This window comes from Octopus bimaculoides, chromosome 2 (assembly GCF_001194135.2).
Source record: "Octopus bimaculoides isolate UCB-OBI-ISO-001 chromosome 2, ASM119413v2, whole genome shotgun sequence".
Lineage (NCBI taxonomy): Eukaryota > Metazoa > Mollusca > Cephalopoda > Octopoda > Octopodidae > Octopus > Octopus bimaculoides.
Genome location: NC_068982.1, coordinates 155,154,668 through 155,166,730, shown reverse-complemented (window position 1 = coordinate 155,166,730; position 12,063 = coordinate 155,154,668). Strand labels below are relative to the sequence as shown.

General features: G+C 38.1%; 1 protein-coding gene across 1 annotated transcript in view; it reads left to right on the top strand.

The window, feature by feature from the left end:
• LOC106877057 (uncharacterized) overlaps positions 1–11,539 on the top strand; it is an 18,129-nt gene extending 6,590 nt beyond the window's left edge. Inside the window, exons 3-7 of the mRNA XM_014925847.2 lie at positions 1,890–1,997; positions 5,959–6,104; positions 7,524–7,626; positions 9,651–9,772; positions 11,406–11,539. Of these exons, the coding sequence (XP_014781333.1) occupies positions 1,890–1,997; positions 5,959–6,104; positions 7,524–7,626; positions 9,651–9,772; positions 11,406–11,524 (598 nt within the window). The 3' untranslated portion in view covers positions 11,525–11,539. The remainder of the gene's footprint in view (positions 1–1,889; positions 1,998–5,958; positions 6,105–7,523; positions 7,627–9,650; positions 9,773–11,405) is intronic.
• The last annotated feature ends 524 nt before the right edge of the window (positions 11,540–12,063 follow it).

The following is a 12,063-nucleotide window of genomic DNA, read 5'->3' as shown; positions in this document are numbered from 1 at the left end:
ATAACCTGATCTAACAGCTTGATGCCTCTGTAATTATTTGTATCTAAAGCGTCCCCTTTACCTTTGTAGCAGTTGACTATGATGCTGCTACACCAGTCATAGGGTATGACTCCTTCGTGTATCACCTGGTTCGTAATACGGGTGACTAGGCTATAGCCAACACTGCCAGATATTTTGAGCATCTCTGCAGTGATTCCTGATGGGCCGGGGGCTTTCCCGGTCTTCATACTCTTAATTGCTTTATCTACCCTGGTACTATCAACTCGGATAGCTGGTCCCTCTATTGGGTCGACATAAGGCAGGCTCTCTTTCTCCCATTCATTGCATTCTTTTTACTCATTGGAACATGACATACTGTGCAGTTAGTGTCAGCATGGAACATGGGCATTAAATCATCATCATCATCGTTTAACATCCGTTTTCCATGCTGGCATGGGTTGGACAGTTCGACCGGGGTCTGGGAAGCCAGGAGGCTGCACCAGGCACCAGTCTGATCTGGCAGTGTTTCTACAGCTGGATGCCCTTTCTAACGCCAGCCACTCCGAGAGTGTAGTGGGTGCTTTTTACGTGCCACCAGCACAGGGGCCAGAGAGGGCTGGCAATGACCACGATCGGATGGTGCTTTTTATGTGCTACCATCATGGAAGCCAGTCAAGGCGGTGCTGGCATCGGCCACATTCGGATGGTGTTTTTTATGTGCCACCGAAACGGGGATCACAACTACAATTTCCATTTGATTTTGATGTACTTGACTCAATAGGTCTCTTCAAGCACAGCATGTCACCCTCCAATCCAAGGTACTTTTGAGTGGGCTGGTTATGCGATACAGTTGTGAACTCACTTTATTTTCCAGGTCTTCTCAGTCACAGCATATCTCCAGAGGTCTCGGTCTTTTGTCACTACCTCTGTGAGGCCCAATGTTTGAAGGTCATGCTTCACCACCTCACCCCATGTCTTCCTGGGTATCCCTCTACCCCAGATTCCTTCCGCTGTTTGGGAGTGGCACTTCTTCATGCAGCTCTCCTCATCCATCCGTAGTACATGACCATACCAACGCAAATGTCTCTTGCATGCTACATCCAATGCTTCTTATATCCAACATTTCTCTCAGGGTGCTTACACTCTGTTGTATGTGCATGACTATGCAAACAGGGGTCATGTAATCATCTTCATTCGCTTACTGTTATAGCAGCAGCACGCTCAGAGCTGAGTCACTCCTATTCTCTTGTCATTAATTTTTATTATGCTCTGTACTTGCCTAATACTTTACTCTAAGGCATATGTGTATTGAATTCTAACAACTGGTTATTAATATTGCTATGTCTAAGCAAAGTCATAAAATATCTCTATGTATTGGGTTCGTGCATAATTATTGTGGCTCTTTTTTCAACAAATTTTATTCAACAAAAACAATAATGATATTTAACGGAAACATCTTTAAATGATGGTCTGACTGTCTGCCAAGCAAATGGGAAGCAGTAATTGAAGTAGATGGTGAATATGCTCCAGAATAATCATTTAAAGATGTTTTTGTTACATGTTGTTATTGATTTTGTTGAAAAAAAGTTGCAATAATTAAATACCAACCCAATATGTATGTGTGTGTGTGAGTGTGTCATCTTGTCTTGATATTATGAGATAACCAGGCATCACCATCTTACAGTTTTCTATGTAAACATATCCATCCATGTGAAAATATTACCTTGTTTGGAAATGTGTGGGTTGGTGACAGGAAGGGCATTTGACCATAGAAAATCTCCTTCCATGAATTCCATCTGATCCATGCAAGTATGGAAAAGTGGATGTTAAAGAAATGATTATATGATATCTCACCCATGTTTATCTGGAGAATTCATCTAAACGTAATGATCTTTTCCATTATTTTGTAGAAATTTGGCCAGCCCTAAAGTAGAACTTAATCAACAGAATATTGTCCAAAGTTCACAAAAACGTAAAAGAAAGAAAAAGAAAGCAGCAAAGTCTGAAACATCATTCAGGTAAGTTGATAACAATATTACATATCTTTATATATGTGTATATCTCTTTTGCGAGATGATAGAATGGTTTGGATGATACTAAGACAAAATCTTCCCCCAGACAAAATCCCCACTAGACAAAATATCCTTAGACAAAATTCCCTGGCAGTCAATACCCCCTGGGATATTGTGCTTTCTTTATACTCTTTACTCTCTTTTACTCTTTTACTTGTTTCAGTCATTTGACTGCGGCCATGCTGGGGCACCGCCTTTTAGTCGAGCAGATCGACCCCAGGACTTATTCTTTGTAAGCCTAGTACTTATTCTATCAGTCTCTTTTTGCCGAACCACTAAGTTATGGGGACGTAAACACACCACCCTCGGTTGTCAAGTGAAGTTGTGGGGACAAACACAGACACACAAACATATACAAACATACATATATATATACATATATACGACGGGCTTCTTTCAGTTTCTGTCTGCCATATCTACTCACAAGGCTTTGGTCGGCCCGAGGCTATAGTAGAAGACACTTGCCCGAGGTGCCACGCAGTGGGACTGAACCCAGAACCATGTGGTTGGTAAGCAAGCTACTTACCACACAGCCACTCCTGCGCCTATAATAAAAATATTTTAGGAAACTGAAATTTTATTAAAAATATTAGTTGATATTTTTGTTTAAAATTTGTCCTGGGGGATTTTGTCCTGATACCAGTTTGGACAGGTCTGTACCAGTACAGCATCCTGCTACCTGTCACAGTTCTTCTGTATCACAAAGTAAACTGCCAGTTGTTGTGTCTATCATTTTTGTTGATTTAGTTCTTGTGGATGGATACCCTTCCAACATGAACTTGATATATTTGTATCATATTAGATCATCTGTTGCATATTCCTATTGAGTACTGTAGGTAATGTAGGATAAAGTGTTTTCCCTGCAAACCAGTGGCTTGATTTGAACCCTAGGCCTATTCCATTATTTACCTTTTTATTTGTAAGTAGCTACCATATCAATGACAGTAGTGTAAAAATTCATGAATGGTTTGTTGGCTTGCAGTATTAAGTTCAACTTTCCTTCATGGCTATAGTGTTATTTTTCATTAGAAGGATCACTGGTTTGGAAACATCACCCTGTGGAATACTCAGCTGTTCCAAAATTCAGTAGCATAATGAAGTGAGAGGTGAAAAGAGAAGCCCCCCCCCCCTGTTATTAAGCTGTAGCCTTCATCTTTCCCAGTCATCAACAAGCCTTAAGTTTTCCATTCTCTTCCACCCCTTTCATTTCTTGATTTTGCTCAACTAACTCATTTGTGGTCTTCTTAAACTTTCAACCAGAGTTTGTTCAAACATGACCATATTCTTAAGAAATAGTGTATCATGACATTGCTTTATAGGACCAACCCATCTAATTTTCTTCTTTTTAACAACTGACAGATGAGTAATTTGGCTACTTCTAAATAAACTCCCTAATTTTCATAGCAGTACATCTTTAGTAAAACGGAAAGAAAAGAAAATATTTCCTGGTTCTATTAATGAAAGAAAAGAAAATATTTCCTGGTTCTATTAATCCCATAGTCTCATTGGAATTTAGAATTATAGTTTCTCTAGTGACCATTAGGATGATAATGTTTTCTATAAATGACACAGGGACACATTTTTGGGAAGAGACAGGAAACAGTTGGTTTGATCAACCAAGTACTTTGACTGGTGTTTAATTTATTGACCTATGAAATATGAAAAGTGGATGAAGTTATGGCTACAAGCATCTATAAAGAAGTTTACATTGCCACTTCGTGGTTTTGAATTCAATCTCACTGCACAGCTTCTTGTGAAAATGTCATCTATCATAGCCTTAGGTCAATCTAAGCCTTGTATCTGAAATTTAGTAGATGGAAACTATCTAGAAGCCTGTCAGAGGAACTGTTCCTATTCTTGGATAGCTGATTTAAATCCATCACCCAGTTTAAAGCCACAACTTGGCTCATGCGTGTCTTTAGCATAGTCCACTTAAGGCAAGCATTTGAGCCACTTCTCTGATCTGAGAATAACTTCTTCCCACCAGCTACTGAGGTACCAAAAGGGTCACTGATGTTGTTGACACCATTAGCGTTTGAACTCAGTACTCAGAGACATAATCAAATACTGCAATGTGTTTAGACCAATTGTTTTTTAATCCTGCTAATTGATCAGTCTGATTAGTGATATAATAATTTTACAGTGTATTAGTTTGTAGTTATTGGGTCATCCAATAAATAATGCAGTTTTTATATACTTCTTTTATTTTTCAAAATTAAGATAAACGGTGTTCTTTTTTAATCTAAAATATACTCTCCTTCATTTTCTACAATGCTCTTGCATCTATCTACTACACTTGCAAGGCTCCTCTTCCAAAATTCACTGATCCATGACGAAAAATACTCCTCCAGTACTGCTCTGATCTCATCTACAGAATTCATATTTTTTCTGCCCAAATGATTTTGAAGACTACGGAATAAATGATAATTAGATGGGACGATGTCCGGTGAATATGGTGAGTGGGGCATTATTTCCCATTCAAATTGCTCCAGCGTTTGGAATATCATCCTTGCTGTATGTGGCTGCACATTATCCTGATTAAAGAACACCTTTCGTCTTGAAACCAAAGATGGTAGTTTTTCTTCTAGTGCTGACTTAAGCTGCTCACAGTAGATCTTTGTTATTGTTTGGTTTGGGGTTTAAAAGTTCAAAGTGGATTAAACCTTTCAAACAGATAATAATACTTTACGTGAGTGAAGACCTCTAGCCTGGGATGCTGGCATTTCTCCTTTTCCTACCTACTATCTTCGGCGCTTGACATTTTTTAAAGAGAACAGATTTATTGTCACCAGCCACTATGTGGTCTAAAAATGGTTCATTTGTGAGATGTGACAACAGAGAAGAGCACATATTCACTCTCTGTGCACAATTAGACTCGGAAAGTTTATGAGGAACCCACTGACCCAATTTGCTGACTTTTCTGATGACATGCAGATATCAATGAATGGTTGAATGACTAAGTCCAAGATTCTCTGTTAGTTCCTCAACAGTTACGATAGAATTTTGTTCCTCCAGGGTTTACAGCATGTCCTCATCAAGGTTTACAGATCTTCCACGATGCGGCTCATCTAGGCTGTAGTTTCTGGCTCAGAATTTCTGGAACCACTGACACTGGTTTATGCTTATTGTTTGATCCACATATACTGTATTAATATTCCTCACACTTTCCGTTGCATTGTTGCCTTTATTGAACTCATAAAGGAAAATATGCTGAATATGCTCCTTTGTCACTTCCATTATAGCTTTGAAAAAGTAACTGTTAAAATCGAACTGCACTCTTCAAAACTTGCACTAAGAATAAGGATAAGGTAAAATTACTACCTGCTTTTATAGCAAGTTGATGCAAGTAGTTTATCCTGTCCTCTTTAAACTTTTAGTTCATGCAATTGAAAAAAACTGCATTATTTATGAGATGACCCAATATATATTACATATTTGTTGTCCAACAAGTGTATAAAAAAACTTCCATCAGTAATCAAAAAATTCCACCTGTGAAAACTCAACTTTGAAATGTTTTAAAAATCATTGTTATCATCATCATCATCATCATCATCATTTAATACCTATTGTCTAAGCTGGCATGGGTTGGACAGTTGGAAGGCTGCACCAGATTCCAGTCTGAGTTGGTATGGTTTTCTATGGCTGGATGCCCTTCCTAATGCCAATCACTCTGAGAGTGTAATGGGTACTTTTATGTGCCACTGGCACGGGTGCCATTTGCGTGACACTGGTATCTGCCATGACAGAGATTTTGCTCGGCTTGATGGGTCTTCTTTTCAAGCAAAACCTAATGTGAAAGGTCTCAGTCATTGCCTCTATGAGGCCCAACACTGGAAAGTTTAATGATTTGAACATGTATTACTGTTGTTTGATATAGTATATTGTTTTTACTTTTTTTTTTTCTTAGTGCTAAAGGATCTGAAACTAACAAAGAGAAATATTTTCATGTTGAAAAATCGATTGCTACATCATTTAGATCGACAGATGGTACTTCTTTCTCACTGTTGTCTTTGTTTAGTAAAAGTAAAACTTCTGAAGATCAGGAAAATGAAGGTAGGTACTTATTTTCAGTATCTTTTTCCTTTTTAATTTCAAATTGTGGAGCACTTGATCATCTCTGTGACCGTGATGTCATATACAATTTGCTTCTATCCATTGTAAGTTCTGTCAGTGATATCACATTTCCACTCTTGTTTACTGTTTTCATCTGATTCTTTTTCTTCCTTACCATTCCTGTTAGTATGTCACAACAGGAATTGTAAATATCTTAGCTTTAACCAGTCAGTGAAGTATAGCAGCCAGTAGACTCTATTAGCCTGTTGTGAATAAAATAATCTTCTTTCCAGATCAGCTAATATTTTTTATGGCTTAACCGGTGGAGGAAGCGCAGTGCTCATAACCTCTTTTTGCAGGATCTATGAAACTGTTGAGAGAAAGGACGTTATTGTTAAATTGGAGATGTGACTTAATGCTTGTAATAGAGCAAACTCTGTTAAAGGAACCCACGGTCAGTGGGTAATATTAAACTGAGTGATGGATTAAGTCTACTCCTGAAAAACAGGATGGGCTTCCACACAGTTTCCATTTACTAAATATCACCCACAAAATTTTGATCAGCCTAAAGCTGTGGTAAAAGACACATGCCCAAAGTGCTGTGCAGACGAATGAAACCTGAAATCACATGGACTACAAAGTGAACATTTAAACTACACAACCACACCTTCACTGTGCTCTCTTATATTTCTATAGTCATTGTACTTGCTGTTCCTTCTGATACTAAGAGATGTAGGAGCAACTGAAAGCTTTTCTTAATCTACAATGTGTATTGATATAGACAAAATATTTGTATCCATCCCACACTATGAGCGAGCTTTTATGTAGTCACTTGACCCTCTCTATATAGTCACTATATTTTCCATAACGCATCTATCTTTAAAATGGAACTTTTGTTTAAATCATAAGTTGACATACTTCAAACAAAAAGAAGTCTTTCAAACAGTTTACATCCGTCATAGGTCTGTTGATAATAAACCAAAAATACTCAGTATAAACATGAGATATCACATTAGCTGGATAGTTGTATGTCTCTCTGAGCAGACAATCAGTAGCATTATTTTGGCAGTGTCAATGCTGAATTTGAAAGACTGGACAACAGTTTGGATTTATAATATTGTAAGCTGTAATATTATTATATACATTTAACTTAAAATTAGGGATAAACTGATATCTTGTTTCAAGTTAAACTGAAATAATTTGATGATGAAACCGACATTAAAACAATGGTGGTAGAGATGCCCATTAGATAATGTACTCCTAGATGCCTCTAAAACAACAAGATGGTCTTTTGGATTAAGGCTGGTTTGAGTTTAAGTAACAACTTCATACACTAGAAGAGTCACCATTTCCCAACCACACAGTCAGTTTTGATTATATTTACAACATGGCATCTCCTCTCTGTTCTGTTTCAATTAGATGAACCAATCGAAACTAGGGAACAATATGAATATTCCGATGAAAGTAGTAGTAGTGAAGAATGTGATGAAACAGAGGTCAGAGGTCAACAACTCAAAAACACGTATGTAAATTTTATTGTTTTCCATTCAGATTTTGGGTTCAGACATGGTTGTTTAGTTAAGAAGTCATGGGCATCTTCTGCCATAACCTTGTAAGTAAAATTTAACAGACAAAAACTATGTAGAAGCCTGCTGATGTGTATATACCAGTTTTCACACCACACTGATATGTGTGTGTGTGTGGAGTTAGAACTGGCACATTTGAGTGGAAATACATATGAGTTATTTCTCCTTATACCACTCTCTATTTTGTAGCTTATGAGATAAATAGCAAACAAAATTGTGTGGTTGACTAAAAACATGTAGGTACTGCTCCAGCAAGGCTACAATTCAGTGACTGAAACCAGCTGGCATTGGTCAGTTTTCCCAGGATTATTGCAGAAAACACTTCAAGTTGCTGCACAGTGGGAGTTAATCCAAAACCACATGCTTACACAGCAATTTTAACTGCACAGTCATTATATATTCATATTTTCATGTGTGTTTTTGTGTGTGTGTGTGTGTGTGAGAGAGAGAGAATTGTAATATGTCTGAAATATTGTGTTGCATCAAAAGTTTTGCAATATTTTGGTTACTTATTTGTTTTATTCAAGTTACACCAAAAGCAGCAGAGCATTCAAAGTAGAGGCCATCGTATTGCATTGTCTGAAGTCACTTTTCTGCCAGTTCTTTGATCCCACACTGATACAAGTTTTTGTCTTTTGAGGGGAAGAACTTCTTCACTGAAGCTTCAACCTCCTCTAGATTGATGAAACGCCATGAGCACGGAAAGTGAGCCATGGGTCAGAACAAATAGTTCAAGAGAGCTAGATCCATACTACATGCTGGGTGTGGCATCAGTTCAATTCCCTCAAATTTCCAGGAGTTTATTCTGGGTTGTTCAAGTGGTGTGAAGTCTTGTGTTATCTTGCAACAGAAGAGCTTGCATTCTGGATATTTTTGCTGCACAATGGCACACATTCATGAAATGTTGAACTTATCTGATACTCTCTGAGTGCTAGTCACTGGATTTGCCTCTATGCTTGGTGCACAGCTTCAGAATGCATGGTTTTTAGGCCTACTTAACCTTGCCTGATCATTAAGGTTCTTGCAACCTTAATGATCAGCTAAATTTCTTGAACCATCTGGTTCCTCTACTGTGATCAACTGTGTTTTCATTTTTCATACAACAAATGTTTGGGTTGTTTCTGTGACATTATAGTCTAGTTTGGTCTGAGAAAGCATAAGCTCCTGAATTAGACTACATTGCCCATTCATCTGTGCAACTTTCAATTGCCACATGGAGTGAAGCAATGCACAATATGTCAGCACACCAACTACTCTGATTCTACCAACTTCATGAGTACCTTCCATGGCTTGAATTGCTTCAGTTATGATATACATGCCACAAACTAGCATGTATACAGATATTCTTGACTCGTCTCAGTAAATACTTTGTAATCATCATCATCATCATCATCGTTTAACGTCCACTTTCCATGCTAGCATGGGTTGGACGATTTGACTGAGGACTGGTGAACCAGATGGCTACACCAAGCTCCAATCTGATTTGGCAGAGTTTCTACAGCTGGATGCCCTTCCTAACGCCAACCACTCCGAGAGTGTAGTGGGTGCTTTTACGTGCCACTGGCACAATGGCCATTCAGGCGGTACTGGCAATGGCCACGCTCAAAATGGTGTATTTTGCGTGCCACCTGCACAAGAGCCAGTCCAGCGGCACTGGCAACAATCTCACTCGAATGTCTTTACACGTGCCACCAGCACAAGTGCCAGGAAGGCGACGCTGGGCACAGGAGCCATCACGATTTCGCTTTCGCTTGTCCCAACAGGTCTTCACAAGCCGAGTTTCGTGTTAACCAATAATTTAGTAGTTCCTGCTATTTAGAAGTTGTGACAGTAAAGTACAAAAAGTTGGCATAGAAGTTCTATCTTGCTTAAAACAAAAACCTGTTTTGTTAGCAAGACATCAAACTGCTGTCATCCTTGCCATTGTCTTCATAGAAATATTTATTTCCAACCTTTGCAGAGCTGCTGTCACATATCACTATACTCCTACACCAGTAGGAACACCGATGACGATGGCGAAGACGTCTATGCCAAAACCAGACAGAACCTTTTTCTTTAGCAGTGATGATCCTAGATTGTCTGGTAAGTGGGACCATTGCTTTATCTGTCAACTTCTATTGTCATTAATATCATCTCCTCCTCTTACTACTGTTACTTCAATACCACCTCTTCCTCTGCAATCCTACCTCTCTCTCATGCTCTTTTCCTTCTTATACACTTTCTCTTAATTTTTCTTATTTCTGTCTTTCTTTTTTTCTTTTCTTCCATTTTCTTCCTTTTTCTTCCTCACTTCTTTCTTTTTCTCTTTGAAATGGTAGTGTGTATGGTGCTAAGCAAAATACATGACCTATTTAGTTATGTCCCTTCAAATTCTCAACCACCAGGTCAGCAAAATGAATATCAGTAATCAGTTTACTTGACTCTAACCAGCTGTGAATGTCCAACTCCTAAAACTATTCAGCAATGTTTGGGAGAATGAATGTTTCGCTCATACTTGGAGAGTATCAAATACAACTAAAGATGACTTTGCTTGTCACCTTTCGGGGTCAATAAATTAAGTATCAGTTGAGTACTGGGGTCATTGTAATTGACTAGTCCCCTTTCCACAAATTTGAGGCCTTGTGTGTCCAGTAGAAAGGATTATTATTAAGGTGGCGAGCTGGCAGAATCAGTAGCATGCTGGGCAAAGTGCTTTTAGTGATATTTCATCTGTCTTCACATTCTGAGTTCAAATACCACTGAGGTTGACTTTGCCTTTCATTGTACTCGTTGCCAACCCTCACCTTACTGACAGCGTCCCTGTACATGGCTTGCACAGATCTCACTAACCATTCATCTATCCCTAGTTTCCTCATTGACCACCAGATAAGGGATCGGGGGACCCTGTCAAAGGCTTTCTCCATGTCAACGAAAGCCAGGTACAGAGGTTTATCTTTGGCTAGGCATTTCTCCTGCTGCTGTCTTACCAGAAATATAGCATTAGTGGTGCTTTTCCATGGCACGAACCCAAACTGACTCCCTCCCTAATTAGTTGGGCTATGACCCTCTCCATGACTTTCATTACCTGATGCAATAACTTGATAGCTCTGTAATTATTCGTATCTAAAGCATCACCTTTACCTTTGTAGCAGTTAACTATGGTGCTGCTACACCAGTCATTGGGTATGATTCCTTCATGTATCACCTGGTTAGCTATATGGGTGACTAGGCTATAGTCGACACTGCCAGATATTTTGAACATCTCTGCAGTGATTCCTGATGGGCCGGGGGCTTTCCCTGTCTTCATACTCTTAATTGCTTTATCTACCAAGGTACTGTCAACTCGGATAGCTGGTCCCTCTGTTGGGTTGACATTCGGCAAACTCTCATTCTCCCATTCATTCTCTTTATATATATATATGTTGGCATTTTTTAAAGATGGTACAGTGTGAATTTTAGGGGAATTTGATGGCTATTTCTAGTAGATCATGTGACTATGTGAAGGCTTTCTTGTTGGTCCTTTGTGATTTTTCAACCTAGAAATTATATCTTGCTGTCTTAAGAAGAGGAGGTATGTGTAATTAGGATGATGTAATCTTGGGAATATATCTTGGAAAAAAATGCCCACTTGATGGTCATGGTATGAATGCATTTGATAATAGCCTTGCTCAGTCAGGGCTCACCTGGGGTTAAACAACACCAATACCATAATTTGTATTTCTTCGTTCTCTTATAGATGGAGTTAAATATTTCCACCGCAAGCATTCTGAAGATGAATTATGGACGAAATGGTCATCAGGATTTAAGAGAGATGTCAGAAATGTAAGCCTTTTCAGCTATTATTTTGGGGTCTAACATTGATTTTTATTTATTATTTTTTTGTTATTAAATAGGGGTAGTGATATGGCTGTATTGCTAAGATTCTTGCTTCGCATCTGGTGTTGGCTCAATCCCACTGCACAGCACTTTAAGGCAAGAATTTTGTAATATAACTTTGGGTTGACTAAAACTTTGTTAGTGAAATTTGATTAAGCTTTGTCAAGGGAACTGTTCCTAGTTTTTTAGAGATCTTAAGATATTTGTCTAATTTCATATTTGCTCTCTTGCCCCTTTTTCTTTCTTTCTATATATTTATATAGTCCACTTTTGTAGTTCATACTCAGGTGGAGAAATTAAATTTCTGTTTAAATTTACATTTAAAGTCTTTTCCATTTTAAATTTAAAAGTAAAAAACTGTTTTATTTTAAATTAAAAGGAAAATCTTATTCTATTTTCAATTAAAATGTAAATTCCTTTTCTGTTTTGAATTTAAAATTTTGCTTTAGCATTTTCTATTTTAAAATTTCTATTTTGAATTGTAAAGTAAAAAAACCTTGTTTGATTTTCAATTTAAA